Genomic DNA, 20358 nt, shown 5'->3' with positions numbered 1-20358 from the left:
AAACTGTACCTATGTGTAGTACTTCAGTAAATGTATTTACTTAATTTACTGTGTACTACGAAAGGTGTGGATATAATCTCTAATGAGTCCACAGTATGTGCCTAATCAAAGCTATGTGTTGAATGTGAAAGTAGATGAAACACACACACACACACACACACACACACACACACACACACACACACACACACACACACACAGTACTAACTGTCAGTTTACTGCAGCTGAACTGAGAATCACTGAAGTTTTGTCACAATGGATGGTGAAAAGGCCCCAAACACTGTGCAGGTTTCATCATCATCCTGCTAAAGCATGATCCTATCCAACACCCTCTGCCTGGCCCTGGCAGTAAAACATCCATCATACTGAATCAGCAGTCAAAATGCTGATCACAAGGGACAGCTTTATACATCATGCCTCCTCCATCGGATCAGTGCGCTTTCCTTCACAAAAAATAAAAAATAAAGAGTCACCTGTAACGGCATATCTTTAGTCTATCCTAGAAACACTCCAAGTGACAAATAACCGTAGTGTACACAACAGAAGAGCTGCCTGTGTCTTTCACACACTTTAGTCATTTGATCTCATCTGCAAAAGATTCTTGTAAGTATTTTATAATTCATAGTTCATCTACATCTAAACCAAAGCAAAGCCGAGCTAACAGATATAAATGATCACTTATGCAGATCTGAAGGGGGGAAAAAAAGAAAATACAAAAATATTCTTGACTCTCTGATCCTTCTTTCTTTTTGCAGGTGGTGAAGTCACTGGCTTTGTTGGCTGAATGGTTTACTGTAGTGCAGAACTTGTGTGTGGCTCCTGGAAAAAGATATTTAATGCCGTCTCTCACATTTTAAATGATTTGCGCATTCAGTAAACCTATTCTGTCCCTCAATATACTGTTAAGTGTGAGTAGAGGTCATCTCTTTCTAAGACTCATTTCATAATTGAAAATTTCCAATTTTCTTTTCCAAACAATATCAAGAACAATAGAAAAGACTCTCTCTGTACTTCTGTGAAAGGAAAAAAGGCTATGACCGTGAAAACCCTCAAATGTTTTTTTTTATATATGGACAAGAATTCTTTCTTTAGTTGAAAAACTTTTTTAAATACCTTTAAAATAATCTTTGCCTGGGAAAATCACAGAAATTAGTTTTTGTATTGTATAATTTCAAGCATTCTGTCTTTGGTTTTATAATAAATAGAAGCGATGCATTTGGGAAAAAACAAGTTTTGATTTGACATTTTAAAAGTGCACCCAAGACTCAAAGGTCAGTGACAATTGCTCCCTGTGCCCCTTCATGTGCACACTCTAGGCAAGTCAAGTAAGCCAGGATGAGGGATTTCCATCCTAGAATTTCAAATGAGATCGGAGAATGCTCCAATTATAAAGGGCGCTTAAGGGCATGAGGGTGGCAGCCGTGGTTTTGTACTTTCAGCTGCTGATAAGAGTGTGATTTGCTTGTGTAGTGCTCTTTTGAGGGCTTGTTCACAACAAAATTTAATTTGCATGAATGTCTTCCTTCACTTTCATCTTTTGTCAATAAGCAACACCCTGCACTTCGAGCTCAAACAACTTAAGCATTAAAAAATAAATAAATAAATAAATAAAAAGGCAGATTGTCCTGACAATGCAATCTGAACCTTTATGTGTTGTGCATGATTCAAAACTCAGATCTTTGGAGAGAAAATAAAAAGGTGTTTTCTGAGCTATTAAATAATCTGAAATTACATTCTGAGAGACATTCAATACACCGACATGAAAACTCATTAAAAACTCAATCCATATTTACATTCAGGCGCCCTTATGTTGAGGCACAGTCAACCCATGACTACCATCTTTTATTAAGAGATTTATCAGATTGATGAAGCTATTTCTATCTCATATTGTCATGCAATGTTTTTACTATGTGGTAATTTAGAGGTGTGTTAATAGTATGCAGAAGCTGAAAGGTCATCTCAACATTTTTAGGCTATGGATGTGTGCACGACATTTGTGAATTTTTCTGTCACTGCAGCAAGACGGAGCGGTAGTATGGGTTGCAGTACAAGAGAGTGACAAAAAAAATGTTGCTTTTTATGAATCAAAATGTTGATTTTGAAGCTTAAGAACATAAAAAGCTCTCACCAGAAAGACACTGTTCTCACCCAGCTATGTGTAAGACAAAGTCAAGGGCTATGAATTTATGCATGCATGTAAAAAATATCTTTTGGACTGAACTGAAAACGCCATAAGGGCCACCTGCAATCCACTGATATTTTCATTTCTGACTCTCCCAGAAACCCTCTCTTTTCTTTGATTTATGTCGCTGACACTATATAAAACCCGCCAACATTCCCATATGTGTCAAGGATAAAAAGGGAAGGAAGGCTAAAAGCGGCCCTTGAGGAACCCCATGAAAAGAGCTTCTCCATCTGGATGTTAATTATTACTGACTTGCTTGTGTCATTCAAACACCTAAGGAAAGGTGGTACAGCTTGGCCTGGAACAGAGTAAATGCAAGAGAAGTTTGAAAATCTATCCAGAGTAATATTCAATAGGTTGAAAGGGCATATTCAAATTCAGACTCAGAGCATACTGACAATTTTATTCCATGAAACACAGCACAACATGGTCTACTGACTATGCATTTCACCCACTAAGCATTGATTTCTCTCATGCAGGCATGGGGCACCATGTGAATGTAAAAACATGTAAAAATATGTAAATAATATGAAAATATGGCCAAAATATCACTGTTTTGAGGCATTATTTAGATGTTTTGAACTCAAAATACTAAAATATATTCAAATTAATCTAATGAGACCACCCCCGTTGGGATAGAGAGCACTGACAAAGCTAACCAAGGTGACCCCCGTACAGACAGTATATTCTATTGCATCAGCAGGAAACTGACCTAAGAGCAGCAACTGGTATCACGGTTTTTGAAAACCACCACAGGTTGCTTACTTTTTCAATTATTCCAATACTTTCTATATTAAACCCGTCCTCAGGTACTAGGAGGCTTTATTTGTTATGCACAGAATATCCTCCTTCCTCATGGTAGCCACAGAAAGCTCTTTCCTACAACCATCCCTCTTGGCAGCGCTGGTCAAAGGCTGCAGCCTCCCATGAGCACACGGCTCCTTTGACCCACATTGCTTTTCAAAAGATTTACCTAGAGCTGTGTACCACAGATACCAGAGGGAAGGGTAAGAAGAGTAAAATGGACGCAATTATGGCAGACATCAAAGCAGGTAGTTTAAACACCTGAGCGCAAGGGCCGTTTGTTCATATGTAGGCTCCTTTTGATTATTTGCTTTATTTACAAATAAATACAGTTGAGGTCTTGGCGGCCTTAAGAGGAGCTGAAAAGGGAAGTGCTGTTACGAAATGGTAAGAAGCTTTTTACTCCTGTATCTAAATACACTTTTTAAAAAAAAATCCCATAAGTTCAGTGTTAGCTTGAGTCAAGGTCAAGTTGTTGTATTTAACTCCATGTCAGTAATTGACTGACTGAATGATGTATTTTTTGTTTGTTTGTTTTTTTAAAATGGTGAAAATGTCATTCAGTATCCTCACCTGTGAGAGTTCGCTGGCATCTATTTGACCGTTATTATCTGCATCAAAGCGTTTTAACATCATATCAACCAGTTGCTTCCTGGCAGCCATGTTGTCCTTGTGGGCCCCATGGAGGTGAGACCCCATGTATCGTTTGTCATGGAGGTCCAGAACCTTGGTTTTAAGCCGACGGTAGTCACTCAGTCTGCAGTTATCATCTGGTGGGAAAAAAGGAAAAGCAGAATGGTCAGGAGGAAGGAGAAAATGGATAATCACTACTGTAAGAGCTGCAAGGAAAATATGTTTTTACTTTGTTTGAATAATTAAAAATATTATTTAATTATTATTAGGATGCCTACAAACAGATATTTCTTAAATACCTAAATGATTCCCCAGTGCTGAAAAAGGCAAATAATTAAAAGCACTGAACATATGATTCCTAAAATTGGATGCAATGTTTCAAATCTCAGCCAATTAGTACCTGTGAATACTAGAGCCCCCCTGAAGACTCATATTTTTAAACAAAAAGCTGCTGTTTATATTCAGCAAAACCCAAATCTGAGGATGTCTATGATTGTCTGCATCACAATAGCAAATGCAAAGGATTATTTTCCTGAGAGGAGCACAAACAGTGACAGTCGTGCAGCATTTCGCTGCCTCTAACTAAGAAAGCAGCAGCAGTCCCGTCAACACAAAGAAACTCACACACAAATCCATCACACAGGTGTCAAGAGCTAACCCTGACAGCAGCAGAAAACATGATGGTGTTGTATTTACAATCCGCCATCAAAGGCTCTAGATCAAAGAAGTCAACTACATGAAAGGTTCAGCAGAGTCGAGTCGAGGCAAAGAGAAAATAATGACTAGAACTAGAGGTTGACAGATATCACATCAAATTCTCATTGTTAGATCTGGAAGTGTCTCTCCTCTAATAACAGTTATATTAGCTGATGTCAAGCAGCCCACAAGGAAAACTTTGTTGTGCACAGAGATGCTTTTCAAATCTCTGGGGAGGAAGGTGACATCTCTACCACAACGTGCAGTGTCATCACCTACTTGGGGAAAAATAGCTGCTGCACGAGGTCTTGTGAGAGACAAATGAACTTTGTTGAGGGTGAGCAGGTGAGAAGGACTTAGTGAGAGCCATAATGAGATCTCCACTCAGTAGAATCAGTGCTTGCTGAGAACTGACTAGTTAAGCGGAATCAGAGCGACCCCAGAAACCGATGACTTGTCATTATCAAATGCGTAGGATCTCGTTTTTCTCTTATAAATTTCTCACAGTTTTCCTTCAGCGAAACAACTTGAGCAATCAGCGGGCATTTAAATGAGATGCTTGGTGTAATCCTGATGCCAACCACCACTTGTGTAAGAGGCTGGAAGAAGTTCTCCTTTACACACTGCTTAGCGAATCAATGGGCTTCCACAGAAGCCATCAAGTTATTTTCATTTCCATCTCAATTCTCCGTGACCTTGTAAAGTCCCAAGGTGTAGAAACTTTATTACCGGCACTGAAATATTTAGTATTGTGACTGAGAAAGGTGTGACATGCAACAGTTATCCTCCTTGTTTGGTTTAAACTCCATAAATACATGAGACATTTGTGGAGCAATAATTACATTCACATCATATTCTTCCAGCTACAGATTAAGTTTTAGTGCAAACAAGATAACGAACTGTAAATTAAACTGATAAAAGATGACTTAGTTCTGATTTTAGCAACAGTGACAAACCAAAGTAAGAGGAGAAACATAATAAATGTAACCTCTTCTATATTAATGATACAGGAGGTATTTGCAAACACCCAGTACCATTCTGATATTAGTGCTCTGTCTTTCCCAAAATTAAAATGTTCAAACACCACTGTGTAGCAATAAAAAGGTAGAGGTAAAGAGTCAGTTTAGTATCAGTGCACCCCTGTTCCATACAGGGCATTCGGGGTCAATTCAATGGTGTGATGAAGTGGATCATATGCAATGACCATGACTCACAGTCACCAGCTTCCCATTCAGCCAATTGGACAACTATGGAAAATTTTGATTTCCACCACCAAATGAGGGAAAATCCTCTGAAAGAAGAGAGAATATTTTCCCACCAGAGTTCAGAGACTTGAGTCTGTTCTGGAGGCTCGTGGTGGCACTTAATGTTGATTTTCCCTTTAATTTGTCATCTATCTTTACATGGGGTCTTTTAAGAAGTTCTCAGTTGTATCTACGCTGTAGTGATGCCACCGAAAACTGTAATTCTCCTCTTGCTGTGCTTTGTTTTCTAATAACAACTTAGAGGACTGAATAATTGAAAGCTCACAGAGCCAGGTGGAGAGAATTAAACATAACCAAGGAGCCCTGGAACAATGCTTCAGTTTGTTTTTGCAGGTACACCTGTCAGCGAGAGACAAACTGAGTTGTTGACAGATGTTCGAGCTGCACGCTCGGTCTGAAGCTTACTGCAGCTAGCAGGGTGTAAACAACAACAACAGTGGTGGCTGGTAAGCTTGTCTTTTCTACCAGCCACTGCAGATAACGAACCAACTGAAGGATCCATGATTTACAAAATTGTCTTTGGCTTTTAAAAACAGCCAGAGTGGCTGGTGAATTCCTGGGAATGGAACCAGCAAGTTTAATTCTTTGCCTGGAAACTGCATCAGCTGTTGGAGCGAGGGCCACTGAGGCTGCAGCATGCTGCATATCATGGGACAGGGTCTGTTTTGACAAGCGTCAGTGCCAGAGACGCTGCCTTGGTCACAAATGGCAGAATGAATAAAAGATAAATGGCTGCTGGCATACCCAGGGGATATGAAGGTCACCGACGTCAAAGGAGCATGCTCTGGCACATATGCACACATACACACACACACACTCACTTGTACACTTATAAATTGCTATGCACACACACACACGTACACACATGCTCTTACACAGAGTCACCACACCCCCTGAGAACCCAAACAGTACATGTCTACACAGGGGAGAGTCAGCATTAATGAGACAATGGCTACTATAATCTCTCTCATATTAACTAAGCCAACATGCCTTAGTCAAAACAGTCCGTTAGGGAACTAATAACAGCTCCGCAGAAATCTATTGCATTTTAAAGTCTCATCTATTCAGTTGAATTGAGATCCACTCATAGGATATTCAGTCTTGTAAAATCCAGCCTTGGGTTCTGCAGGCATCTCAGCTGCCCAAATGGCTTTCAAGTGGAGTGAGAGATATTAAAAAACAACCTGCCTGCCTCGCTCTACGTAACTGGTGGGGTGATCACTCAACTAGCAAAAGCAAATGCAGTAATTTTAACCTTGATGCTTTAAAGAAAAAAAAACAACAATGTAGAACTGCCCAGTAAATATTCAAATCAGTCAGTGGAGAAGCCCAGATTTGAACGGCATCCTGTCAGTAGAATATCCTGTTTTTTTTGGGTGTGCACAGAGAAACCAGGGAACCACGATAGCAGGGTGCAAACATTTACAAAACTCAAAATTACTTAACTGTAAAATTGTTAAATTACTTAACAAGACATTCATACCGTTCTCGCACCACTTCTCTGCTGCCGCCCAGAGTCACTGGCACCTTGGCTAACAGTGCTGGCAAGAATCATGCAGGAGATTAGTGTGAATTCTAATGTATAATGTACATTAGGATTCATTACTTAAGTATGGAAGGGATGAACACTTCACTTTTTTTTATTTTTGACTGCATGTAACCCTGAATCTTTCCGAATCTTTCAGATCTCAGATAAAGATCCTGTAAAGGCACTAAAATGTCTTATAGTCAGGTAACAACTAACGAGAGTTCAATTTGAGGTGACTGCTCTGTACATGACCTTGAATATAGTGTTATTATTACGTAATTATCATCATTTTAATTAAGGTGTTCTTATTAAAAAGCATGTTGAACATGTCAAAAAATAAAAAATAAAAATAAAAATAAAATAAAATAATAATGTGTAATTGTAGTGTATTTTATTGACCTAATTTATCCACACGTTTTCACAAGTTGCTTGTTCTAACTCAAGCTGCCCATTTCAAATGTGTCCCTCCACTACAGAACACCTAATACATCACAGATTTTACACAGTTGATGGAAAAGTGTGATTTTTGCAACAGTGGGAAAAAAAAACAAACAAAAAAAAAACCTTACATGTAAATGTGTTTTCCACACTTTCAACACTACAAACCCTTTGACCTTCATACAAGCTGCTCAAGCTGGAGCCATTCTGCAGGCACTTACAACCTCAAGCAAGATGGCTAAAATTTGATTTTACGTTTGGCCGTGTTTTTCCCCGTGGTAAGAAAGACGAGAGTTTAATCTAGCCTCCTTTGTGTGGACGGAATTGCTACAGTTTAATTACCAAATATGGTCCAATCTTCCATTTTTCCCCTGAATAATCTTAAAATTTTCCTTTCAGAGTCGTACCAAGTCTGCTCATATATAACACATATTAATGACAACACAGTCCTTGTTTACAACATCCAATTACAGGCCGAATAAACACTGTTCAAGGACAGGTAACAAGTTTTAGTAATAGCACCATCAAGATGCGACTCCCACCAGAACGCTTTAGCATAATGATACTTTTGTCAACATTATTCGTGGATGGATCACATGACATTTACCCGGGCCAAAAGGTTCTGCAGAAAGCTGCTTATATAACTGAATTGGTTGAGTCAGGCTCTGAAAGTTTTTCATTCACTCACAGGAGCTGTCACATTCAATATGTCACCATGACTCTCACTATTTTGTGAGATTTAAAAAAAAAAAAAAAAAAAAAAAAAAAAAATCTTTGTAAAAGTATCTTTTCATGGCGGTTGTTAATCTGTCAAAGTGGCTTTTAGACTAAATGTAATGGTAGTTTGATGATAGGATAGGATGGAGGTGGTGTTAATTTTTTAGCACTGCTTGGAAATGGAACATGAAGGACGCAGACTTGTCACAGTTTGCTTTACCGTTTGCTTTTGACTGCTCAACGACCCTGCTTGTGACAAATGTTTCTCATCACACAGGCTCCATATGTGCACAAGCAGCTGGCCAGGTTCCACCATGAAAAGCCCATACCTCTTATTAACTGCCTTGACTGTTCATATAATGTGGAGGTCAAGTCTCCAAGTGGATGGAACTACATGTCGGAGGAAGAGGACTCATATGCGCTATACTGATTGGGGGGCAAATGATTTATTTGATTAAAACCATTTGTCAAAAAGAGCAACACAGCAACACGGGAGGCTGCTCTCCTTGTGAGTGCAGACATTTGTTATTAAAAAACACCAAGCCAAGAGAGTTTCACAGCTACAGCCATTGTCAAACTCACTTTTAACGGTATATTTTAGAATTACTGCTACACTTAAGCACTTCAGCCTTTTGTTAAAAGATATGGTAATTCATGGGAGAAGTGCAGTGAGGGAGATGTTTAGAGGCTTCTAATAAATAAATAGAAAAAGAAGAACTGAGGAGAGGTCTTTTAACGTCTTTTAAATAACATGTTGACAAAGTAGAATTTTACATTAAAAGGAGAACTCTGATTTTATGTCTGTTTACAGGTCTTGCAGAGAATACTGCAAATGTAAAAGGAAAAAATGTATAAAACCTTTTGTGATAGAGCAGATCGAGCTGCCAAAAATCAGAAAAATTGAAAATGAAAAAAATCTGGTGGTGTGGAACAGTGAGATTATCTGCAGCCCACTTCTCATCTCTGCTAGAAGCTAGCGGCTTCAACCTACATCAGCCACTAAAAGCATACCACCACCCGGATCTCCTCAACCTGGGCGGGTTGCATTGTGGGTCATATAAGCACCAGGTGACAAGGAACAAGAATGCATGGAACAAAAATGATATTCTCTCTGGTTCTGCCATTAGAGCCAGGGAGGACAAAGGAGTCTATTTTACAGGCCAAGACTGATGCAAGTGACGCTATTACAATATGGTATTTTCTTGACTTGAAATTCACTTTGCACATCTGTTTGGTATTTTTGTATCACAGCGAGGAGGTGGGAGGAGAGGCACTAACACGTGGGACTTCAATTGAAATTACAGTGAATACAGCTGCTGGTTTTGTGTGGAAATTGGGTCTTACAGACTGTTTTCATATGCGTTTCACTTGAATCTGATGGGACAAAATACAAGTTTTAATCAGTAAAACTGTCCACATCTGCTCCATTAACAGTTCCTTTCATATTTCACTTTCTTTACAGTATGTGCATCCAAACTCAATGTTGTGCGAAGTCTATTTTCTATATAAAAATAAATAGACTAAATATTCTCTAAATACACAGCTCCTGACATGTTGGGTCTTTCTGCATTGCTGGTGTAAACAACAGTGTTAATTAATTCTGAGATGAAACACCTGTTCTGACATCATGTCACTCAGCTGGTGATTTGATGATTCTGTCAACAACCTGAAAACTAAACACTTTGAAGAAATATGCAGCAATTATAAAATAATGTTCTAAATGTAAATTAACAACGTAATTCAAACAAACTCCAACCCGAAATAATACATTCAAATCAACGTCAAAAAAAAAGAAAAGGCTCATTGTGGTTATAGCAAGAATGTCTGTACGACGGCCTGGTCAGTTTCACAAGTATCTCATTTTCCTTTAAAATGCACAAAAGATTTCCTCCATCAGGTAATTAAATCCCTGCAGCCTTTGACTTTGACACTGTTGTAGTACAACTCAAGAGCAAGGGTCCATTTGTAGAGGACAGAGACCAAACACCTTTTTTGAGAATAATCATAGCACAAAGAAGACGCCATCAAGGTCAGTCCAAAATGTTTAGATATTCAAGCAATTAAAAATTCAGCAGTTATACCTATGGTTGTTTTTCTTTGTTTGAATTTCCCATGGCAGTGCCAATGGAGAGCGCTGCTGAATGGTCCGTGAATCACCTCAGCAATGCAGCCTACCGCCCTAAAGCATTAAGTGGATAAGGTTTGACTGCAAGCAAATGTTTAATCACAGTGACCCAAATCCCACGTAATAAATAGCTGTAGGGCAAGTATAAGATAACTATGGACGCTGTACTGTCTGGCAATAACTCATATAAAACCAAAGAACATATTTTAAAGTCAGTAATGGTCGGTTGAAAGCCGTAAAATCGGGTTGTTTGAGTTGTTTTGCTTGCAAACATATTTTCTTTGTTTATGTCTTCTTCTTCTTCTCGAGAAATAATACCACTAAATACTATATTTGGCTATTTACATTCTGTGTGACATACAGTGCAACAGCATGCATAAAAGTTTGAAAAATGTATTGTCGTACAAAAAATAGTATATTTTACAAAATATAAACTTCTTAAATCTAGTTTAAATGGATAAATCTGAATGTGGATTGTTTTGATTGATTTCTATTCGTTATACTCTTTTGGTCTTGTGATTACTCTCCCTTCATGAGACAAAGTCCACCACTCATATGCCACTTAAATGAACCTGGAAATCTTTCTGAAAGAGGAACAACAAAACTCTGCATGAAAACCAGAACATAATGGCATTCTCCTAGGTACGATAGCATCCATCCACAGAGAAACACCGGTACACTCTGTGGTAGTGATGAGCAAGCTATATGAAGCATGAAGGCGAACAGCAATGTTTGTATTTGCTGTTATACAGACCTTTCTATCAGATATGTGAGTAATGGGATAGAGATGGCATCAGAATGTAGAAAGAATTTTTTGAATATTGTAGTGATAACTCCTGCTTTCGAAGCACCTGAGGAGAAAAAGCACTGTGCACTACGAATCTACAGCCACTGATGCGTACTGTGCCAAGCGACACAGAAACAACTCCTGCATTAACAATTACTGTAAATCCATCCGGCACTCATGAGAATCAAAAGTTACTTTGTGACTCCAGAAAATGCTCAGAAAAACTAACCAAAACAGCTGTGCAACATGCAGATCTCTGCTCATGTTATTTCACTCTCTCAGTTGTTGCTTTTGTTGAAGTCCAGAGCTGAAAATACACATTAATCCTTCCTAGAAAACACAGTAAACTGAGTGAGAAAAAAAGCAAGCCATCTCCATCCTATCCAATGTTCACTGAGGCCATAACCACTAGTGAACCCACCACACCCCGCCTCTTCCATCTGCCCCTTTAAAAGCGCTCCTGTTTTATTTATACACAGAAAAAAGTGGCTCAGTGGAAAAGCTGGACTCAACTCCGCTGAAACTTTCCCATCTTTGCCCCGCCACAGCCTGCCCCCACCACCTCTTCCAGCTTTTCCATCTCCGTCTCCAGGGGGCTGGGGACTGCCACGGCTCACAATACATCAAGACAGCACAGTGTGACAACTGGGTTACCCAAATCAGAGGTCACTGATTGCAATCTTTAAGAGCAACTAGAGGTGTCACTGCCGCAACACCTGACTGAATCTGAAATGGATATCTGGGCAGTAGGGCTGCAGACTCTTCACACACACTCCAGGATGATACAAATGCAAAAAAACTCACAGCAGACCGCGGGCACAGCGAAAATAGTTCTGCTAATATTCATATAGAGGATCTGTGCATCTGTATAAACCAGGGGGTAGAAAAATGCAAAACTGGGGTTCGAAGTTCATTCTTGATCTTGGAAACAGCAGTTGAGAAAACAAGATGGTTCCATTTCTGGATCCTGAGATTCAGTGAGCTCCTGAATCTTTTTATTAGCAAAGATCCAATGATGAAAACAAGTGAACATGGTTGTAGATATGGGTTTTTAAAATAAATCAGGCTATCTTAATTTATGTGGATTAATTTCATAGCTGCTACAAAAAACTGTAGCATTTCTATCTGAACCAGAGTTGACTAAAGAAACTAAACTGAACCTTTGGGTTGCAGTTATTCATAAATGTAGTTACTTGCAAATGATGAAAGGTAAACTTAATGATATTCGATAGGACTCAAAGTAGATTTGATAATGGAAAGAGATTAAAATGCTATCAAACCCCAACCCTCATTCTAGAGCAGTAGATGGAGTTTGACCAGCTGTCACGGAGCTGTACATGACAAAAGTTAAGTTTTTGGTTTTTTTAAGTAAAGTTATGTCTGTCTTTATATGATATGTCTGCCTGTACAGTAAGTTGGGCTGCTGACATTGTGTGCTGAGAGTATTTTTTTTTTTTTTTCCCATGCCGTACCGAAAACAAATTCCAGCAACTCTAGTCGCAGCTGAAGTGAAGTTCTGGAAACCTGCCAACCCAATTTCTACAAGCCACGCTCTATCGTTGACATTTAGAGTTGAATAGGTCTTTAAATGGTAAGTCACATGTCAACGTGGCTGCTACACTTGATAAACTGAAACAAAATGAAACTGACTGGTAACATTTTCCTGGTGGTTGATTATTCCTTCAGGTTTGGTTACGTTTAGGCAACTAAAAATACTTACATACAGATAGAGAAGTGTTGTAAATGGACTGCACTTATACAGTGCTTTTCTACCAGCTTCAGCACTCTACACTGTAAGCCACTCCACTCTACCTAAGCCACAGCCGTCCCCTGTGTGGTCATGGTTCAAAGAAACCATTGTTTTGCAGCACTGTTAGAACATCACACTAACTCCATCTTTTTTCTTTCTTTTTTTTACTTAGACTGAACATCATTGTTTGCACAGCCACAGGAGGTCACTTATCAGGAAAAGTATAAATAGGTTATTTTGCTGTTGTTGAGGACAGTCTCTACACAATTGTTTCTTTGGGAACTGAACTTTCTTTCTGTACTACATGATAACTTTCTGCGTGTGTGGTAACAGCCTAAGACAGATTCCCTCCCTTCATTCAGTCTCTGTCACTATCGTTTCCTCCCTGGATGCAGGTGTAATTCTCTCCCTCCCATCTTTCATCAGGATCACCGCTCTTCCTCATGTCTTAATCTTTGATGTATTACCTCAGCCACCTCTCCCCTCTCACCTTGGAGGGGGATCATTATCATCCAGGAAACTTTACTCGAACTTCACCCCACCGATTCAACCCACCCTTCCCACTTTTCCTCTTCTTCACCGGGCTTTAACAGAAGCCTCCTGAGGTGTTCTGAGACTTCAAATCTCCTTGTTAAATCTCAGCCTCCCTGCCATCTGCTACTATTCACTACAAAAGCATGAAACCAGACTACATCCACCTCACTGGGCTTTTTGTTTTAACACCGTTAGATCCTGGCCATGGTGACTTTGTGGTGTGTTCTGGTGGCTCATGTATGTTTCTCATGAATGAGAAACATGACTCAGCTTGACTCCTGCATTGTATTTACAGTATGGCATTGATTGTAAGCTTGAGGTCCAATTAAATAATTACTTTGTATGTATAAGTCAGCAAGGCTGTAGACTGGAAAACACTTCTAAATGTTTTTAAAGCCATTTCTGAATACCAGATTTCTTAAAAATGCAGATTGGTTTAAACTAATTCTCCACCAGCTTCTATGACACCACACACCAAAAAGAGAGTAAGATGGAGGTAGACAGAGCTGGAAAGTCAGACGGAGAAAAGAAAGACAAAGACAAGAGGAAAAGATAGCAAGACCAGGAGGCTTTGTTCACTTCTCAAATCTGATCCCAGTAGTGTTGATTACAAAGAGATTACTCCTTCAGTGGCAGGTCGTGTTGATGACACGATAGAGGACAGTGACCCAGGGGCCGAACACACCTAACACGCCAACACATCAAATCAACACGCGGCTGCAGGTCTATATTTGGACTACCGCAGGCAGACTGGGGAATATTGTTTTTTTTGTTTTTTTTACTGTTGGGCCACATGTTGACAGTCTGTGGTTTTACAGAGGGCATGGAAACATCTCTCAGGTGTAGAGGTGGGGCATAAATGATGTCACTGGTTGATATAGAGACTTCATAACGTTAGACTGAAGCCCTGTGGAAATAGCAAGGGAAATGGGAGAACGTGTAACATTATAAATTATGCCGCTTTTGCAAGAAACAAGAGGTTGTTGTTGTTGTATTCCACCAACCAGTCAAGTTGCAGTTTATATCCTCAACTGTCTGGGCACAGTTTCAACAACTGCCCCTTGTAATAATGATAATATGACATAATGCTAACAAAAACCCAGTCTAGCCACAACAACTTTGGTCATGTTCCTAGTTTAAAGTCAGGGCGGATTACAGTTCAGGTAGGTTAGCTACCTAGCTTGGGTCAGGGGGTGTGAACTGCGTAGATAAGCCCTCCATTTGCTGACTTCACATTGTGCTCCTCTCTGCTCTGCCTCCTGGCCTATTTCTTCACATCTCCAATAATAAGAAATTGCTACCTAAAAGGAATGTTCCTATTTTTCCTAATGGTTACACTGGATTTCAATTAGCAAAGTGCAGAGTGTTCACTCAAGCACATTTTTGTGAGCTTGGCACAGTTTAGGCTGATACAACCAACCCAGCAGTGTTCCCTGACAACTCAGCAAACTCCACCTGCTAATGAAGACCAAGTGATATGAATACAACCACCGGAACAAGGGTGCAAGTGAACCTTGAGTTAAGGATGTTTTATCAACTGCTGACTCCGGAGTCAGGATTGACCTATCAAGTTCAACTTAAGTTCAAGTCCCAAGTGACTCAGAATACAGTTCCATGGACAAATCAGCAAATTCCAAGTGGACCTTGGGTTGAGAATATTTCGTCAACCCTGCACCCTTTATCATTTATATCAGAGTGATAATTGGCTCTGCTCAGCTGCTGTGTTGGCATGGCACAAAGTCAAGACTGGAACAAGGTCTGGAGTACTAGTTAGTTGATCTAATGAATATTAGAAACGAATGCCATTTACATTTCACCAAGCTAATGTCTTTGCAAATTGGAAAATGTTTGTTTCTTTGACTAAGAATATCAGTTTATGGCTAAAAATGAGTTTATTTTTGCTCTGATGAGCAGCTCAGCCTCTGAAAAATGTTTATGTTGCATGAATAAAATTCCAGTCTGACGTCTGTGTTCCAAAGAAGTAAAAGAATCTATCCAGCTTCATGTAGTGGCTTGTATTACATAATAAACAGTAATGGACACAAACAAGAACCCACCATCTCCCAGTCAGAGCAGAAAGGAGATTGTTACACTGACAGACACACTCTGATTATCACGATGCCTCATGAGTCCTGCTTTTCATCCCACAGTGGGGTCACCATTAGGTTAAAGGACTCTATTATCATCTATCTAGCCACTCGACTCAGAGCTGGGAACCATAAAGAGCTGGATTTCTATAGATCTACTGCCCCAGATATGGCATGCTCTCCAGCCTTTATTGATCGGGTCATATAGCATTCAGGTTCACAAAATGAGATGGAAACAAGGGTGTTTTGTCCCAACTTTCACCAGCCACTATTTCAGATTTTCCACACAGATCTTTTTAGACATTTATGACATCTCCAATTGCTGCCTGGTTATATTCCAGTGCCATTGAAATTCAGCCAAATATCAAGCAGCATTTCACTATTATGGCTGATGTTAACTTCCTCATCTATTCCAATAGTCTGCCCTTAAAAAAAAGCTCAAACTTAGAGGCTAATGTGGTATTTTCTGACTCTTACAACCTCGTAAGATCTACCATTTCAGGTCCAAGAGATACATTACATTACTGTGACACATTTTCATCAATCTTGTATCTTTCTTTTTTGAAGCGCATTGTGATCACCTTGACAATCAGAGGGGAGGAGCAAACAGGCCCAGGTCAGCTGGATTGTAAAGCATTTCCTCTGTGTCCAGAGCATGTATTTTTCTTGCTGATGTTTTGTCAGGAATGGGAAAGTTTTCTGATGTATGGTGTAATCCGCGTACTGGCAGCCAGCTCAGTCATTTATACTTCTGACAGACTCTCATTCAAACTGATAGTGCTGTGAGGAAAAAAATTCCCCTATACTAAATTCAGAGAGGGGCCTTGATGTGCACTGCACTATATATGCCAAACATTTAACTGAATTAACATTCACTACTGCAATTTCCAAACAAGGAAAGACAGAAAGGCGATAATATTCCACCAAAACTTGACAGGAATTTAAAGAACATTTTATGAATTCTATCAATAATGTCTTCTGTTGTATTCTATTAGCCTTATGCTGCATGGCCACCAAAATATGGCCTAATTTAGGTCATGTAATACCTTACTTTTTCCTCATGAAACATTTTGGCTTGTTATGATGTTTGTTGGTGTTGTTGATTAATTTGTAATGAAAAACTTGAACATGCTTAATGACACAGTTTAAAGGAGCTCTTTTTATAATAATGTCAATGTAAAAGAGATGACCCAAACAGATTTATCATCCAAATCTGCAGCCCCCTTCAGGTTTGCAGAGCTTTACAGTGGGTTTCAGTTTGTTGTTTAGCTGTCCACCCCCTAATTTAAATTTTTGGTTCCGTCTCAACGCTTTAATTGTGTTGGTTTTGGCAACAAAACACCCGTTTTCAGTTACAAAGCTATAAAAACCCACTGTACACTACCTGTTCAGCTAGATAGCAACTAGCTGGTGAACAGAGTGTTGCAGCTATAGAGCCTTATATTTTCTTCAGGGGACAGTAGAGACCAGAAATTTAGCTAAAAGAAGAGAGAATATTTTACTTACATTTTCCAGCTGGACGGAGACATAACTTCAAATAAATGCTAATTTTGCTCCATAATTGCTGGATGTATAAATAAGCAACCGTTTGCTGACAAGTTTCCCATATCAACTGAAAAGGTTACGATGTGCCAAATCTAGTCAAAAGAACCAGTACACAGAGCAGTTTCATAACAAATGAGAAACACAACATGCTAAAGAAGACCTTGTGATATGGTCAATGTGTGGACCTTGAGTGGAGCCTGCTTTGTCAACTGTTTCCAAGGTCAAGAATTAACGGTTAAGATCAGTTTCTCAGTAGAGATGGACAGGATTTGGAGGTTGCAGAGAACCCTTGCCATGAAAATCAAGTTCCATGTCAGAGAAAATATAATACTAATAATAATACTATAATACTAATCTCTACAAGCTTGACAGCAACATAAACTTTTACTGGAATCAACTACTCAAATCAAACTAATGCAATAATACAATCTCAAATGTGGTCAAATAGAAAACATGACCTTGAACCTTTATTACAAAGACACGTTTCTTTTTTTTCTTCAAAAGAGATACATGGCTCTCTTTATTACACTGTCCAGCACTCTGAAAATCCAACACTAGGTCAGATGGGTTATGTTATACATAGAATGAAGTCAAAGCTTTGATATTAGAAAAAAACGCCTACAATGCTGCAACCCAGTCAACCCTCTCCCTCCACGCTCTCTTCTTCTCTCCATCTCTATCTGTGACTTACTCACTAACACTCTGCTTCGAGCAATGTTGGCAACGGTTGTTCGCTTTTATTTCGCCAAATTGTTCAAAGGTTTGACATCCAGGATGGAGAAAGTGGGTGGAAACAACAGAGAGGGAGGAGGCTGAGAGCAATAAAATGAAAACTTCTCAGGATAATGGCTTGCACAAGAAAGGAGCTTTTAGCCAATACTTTAATGGAAAGCCACCTTGTGCAGACTGCAAAAATGGCTTTGGAGCCCATTCACTCAAAGTAAACACACATTCAATTGGCAAATTCATCAAGAGTCTAAAGAGTTTTTGAAGGGTTATATAAACTTGCATAGTTAGTGGAAAGTTTTTGAGGAAAGAACAGTTAGTGTAATGCATTTTTAATTTAAGGCCCTTTGTGTATAATTTATATACAAGTATTTTTTCAGACAAAAAAAATTGGTGGGAAAATCAACAACTACTCCAGTAGAGCATTCGGCCCCTTGACTGTTTCAGTGGAAAAGCTCAGTGGAAAACAGTGAACACCTGTATTCCAAACTGGGACTGTGCAACTGTGACACGACACGTTCCTGGGGAAAAGCAAAACACATTGTACATATATTTATCTAACTAGAATTAATAGATTTAGTTGTTTTCTGGTTAAGTAAACTAAATATGTTTTTAACTGTGGGTGTAACTACTTGCCTTTTTACAGAAATTCCTCTTGTGAACATCAATTAAATTATTCTGCACTGTCAACCTCTTACTCAACACTGCAGGGGGGAGGAACATCAAACATGTTTAATTGGCTAATTTGTCATATGATTGTTTGGGATCCGTGGCCCAGTCCTTTGCACACGCCTTTGATGGAATAATTGGCCATTTTGGGCACATAATGAACATGCAAATGAATATTGGAAGCTTTGAAGCTGAGCATGCTATAAATAAACCCATCGATCAAAGACAGCAGCTCCTTGTCTTGAGGTGTACAAACCTGCAGGGGTTGTGGCGTCTACATCAAAATGCACTCTACTAAAAAAAAACCATACTAAACAGTATACATTAGTTCAATCTATAAATAGACTTGCTGCTTCTGTAGGTGTAGTTTAGAGGTGCACTGTGTCATAAAGTAATTAAAGATATTATTTTCTTCTGGCAGTATGATGTACTGTAGGTCAATGATATTTAATTCAAACATTTCTTTCAAAAGGAACATGATCGTGTTTTAATATCAAAGCCAAGCTTCTTGTCCTTAAAATCAATGCAGCACAGAGTTTGTATGTAATATTCATGATTTGCTTGTGGTTATCTTTGAAAACATCTCTAAATAAAAATCCCAAACTTGTGACTGGAGTTGAACATAGTGTTTGGTTAAAAAAAAAAAATTCAGCATTAATGCAGTGATTGATCCAGTTAGTTCAAGAAAGAAAGTAATCTCCAGCCACAACATGTTTGTTTCTGTCTTGTATGCTCAATTTCTCTTGTCTCTTGTCTTGTTTGCTCAATGATCTACCTCTGCTAAGTCTGCTTTTCTTGCATTTGTATTTGAAGTTAGATATTGTTATTTCATTCTGAGACATGCTCATAATGATAAAGGCCTACAAAAAAGGTAAACTTCCATCATCTTACACACTATTCACCAAAGAACAATTGCCAAAATAATTTGTTTTGATAAAGTACAAAGCAGCTGGTGGTAATTGTGCTTATAAATAGGGTAAATCAGGCCTCAGGTGTCTAGACTGCACACTGCTGAGGAACGCACACAGATAATAAAAAAAAAAAATGGAGGTGGGAAGCATGCCACCCTTAAATGCACACTGAATAAATTACAAGTCTTTTTGTGGGAATATCCTCAAGGGTACCGTCCTGCACTAAATAAGCACCGTGATACGTACTTATTTATAAATGCACACGGGAAGATGGGGGTAGTGGGACAAATTTAATCAAAACTGTAGAATAATTTTGAACACAGTGTGCACTCATCCACAACCCATGGAGCTCCACCTCATATTTTTTGGATCAATGAACCAAATGTAAACAGCTGCTTTTTTTATTTATTTTTTATTTCTGTTAGTTTTTCATACATAGCTGTGACTGCTGTGAACACAAAGCAGAAACAATATAAGAACTATTAATGCTGTAATGCTGACAGACACAAAGAGAGACAGCAATGTGAAATGAAACAATACCACAGGGATTCCAAATTGCTGCATAATATATCCTGTTATATATGTATAATGTCATATAACAAAGTAAACTTGGTGTGATTTAATCAGCCAAGTTATTGTGTGTGGTAGATATTTCAATTAAGTTTCTTGAGTAAAAAACTCCCTCAACAATACATGCAGGTGTTATCAGCCTGTCATCAAATTGACATTTTATATATATACAGGTGAAACTCAAAAAATTAGAATATTGTTCAAAAGTTCATTCAAGTCAGCAATTCAACTTCAAATGTGAAACTAACACGTGATATAAACTCAGTACATGCAAAGTGAGATATGTCAAGGCTTTATTTGTTATAATCTTGATGATCATGGCTTACAGTTTTTGAAAACCCCAAATTCCAAATCTCAGAAAATTAGAATATTTGGAAAAGGTTCAATA

At 38.8% G+C, this 20358-nt stretch overlaps 1 protein-coding gene across 1 annotated transcript in view; it reads right to left on the bottom strand.

Moving 5' to 3' along the window:
• The window catches only part of fstl5 (follistatin-like 5), a 152403-nt gene that overhangs the window by 63425 nt on the left and 68620 nt on the right, over positions 1 to 20358 (bottom strand). The window contains exon 5 of the mRNA XM_023408545.2: positions 3563 to 3759. Within this exon, the coding sequence (XP_023264313.1) occupies positions 3563 to 3759 (197 nt within the window). The remainder of the gene's footprint in view (positions 1 to 3562; positions 3760 to 20358) is intronic.

Source organism: Seriola lalandi, unplaced genomic scaffold, assembly GCF_002814215.2.
Source record: "Seriola lalandi dorsalis isolate HSWRI2012SDOR001 ecotype SW California unplaced genomic scaffold, Sedor1 jcf7180002054367, whole genome shotgun sequence".
Lineage (NCBI taxonomy): Eukaryota > Metazoa > Chordata > Actinopteri > Carangiformes > Carangidae > Seriola > Seriola lalandi.
The sequence above is the reverse complement of the archived record's forward strand: the minus strand, read 5'-3'. Positions and strand labels throughout refer to the sequence as shown.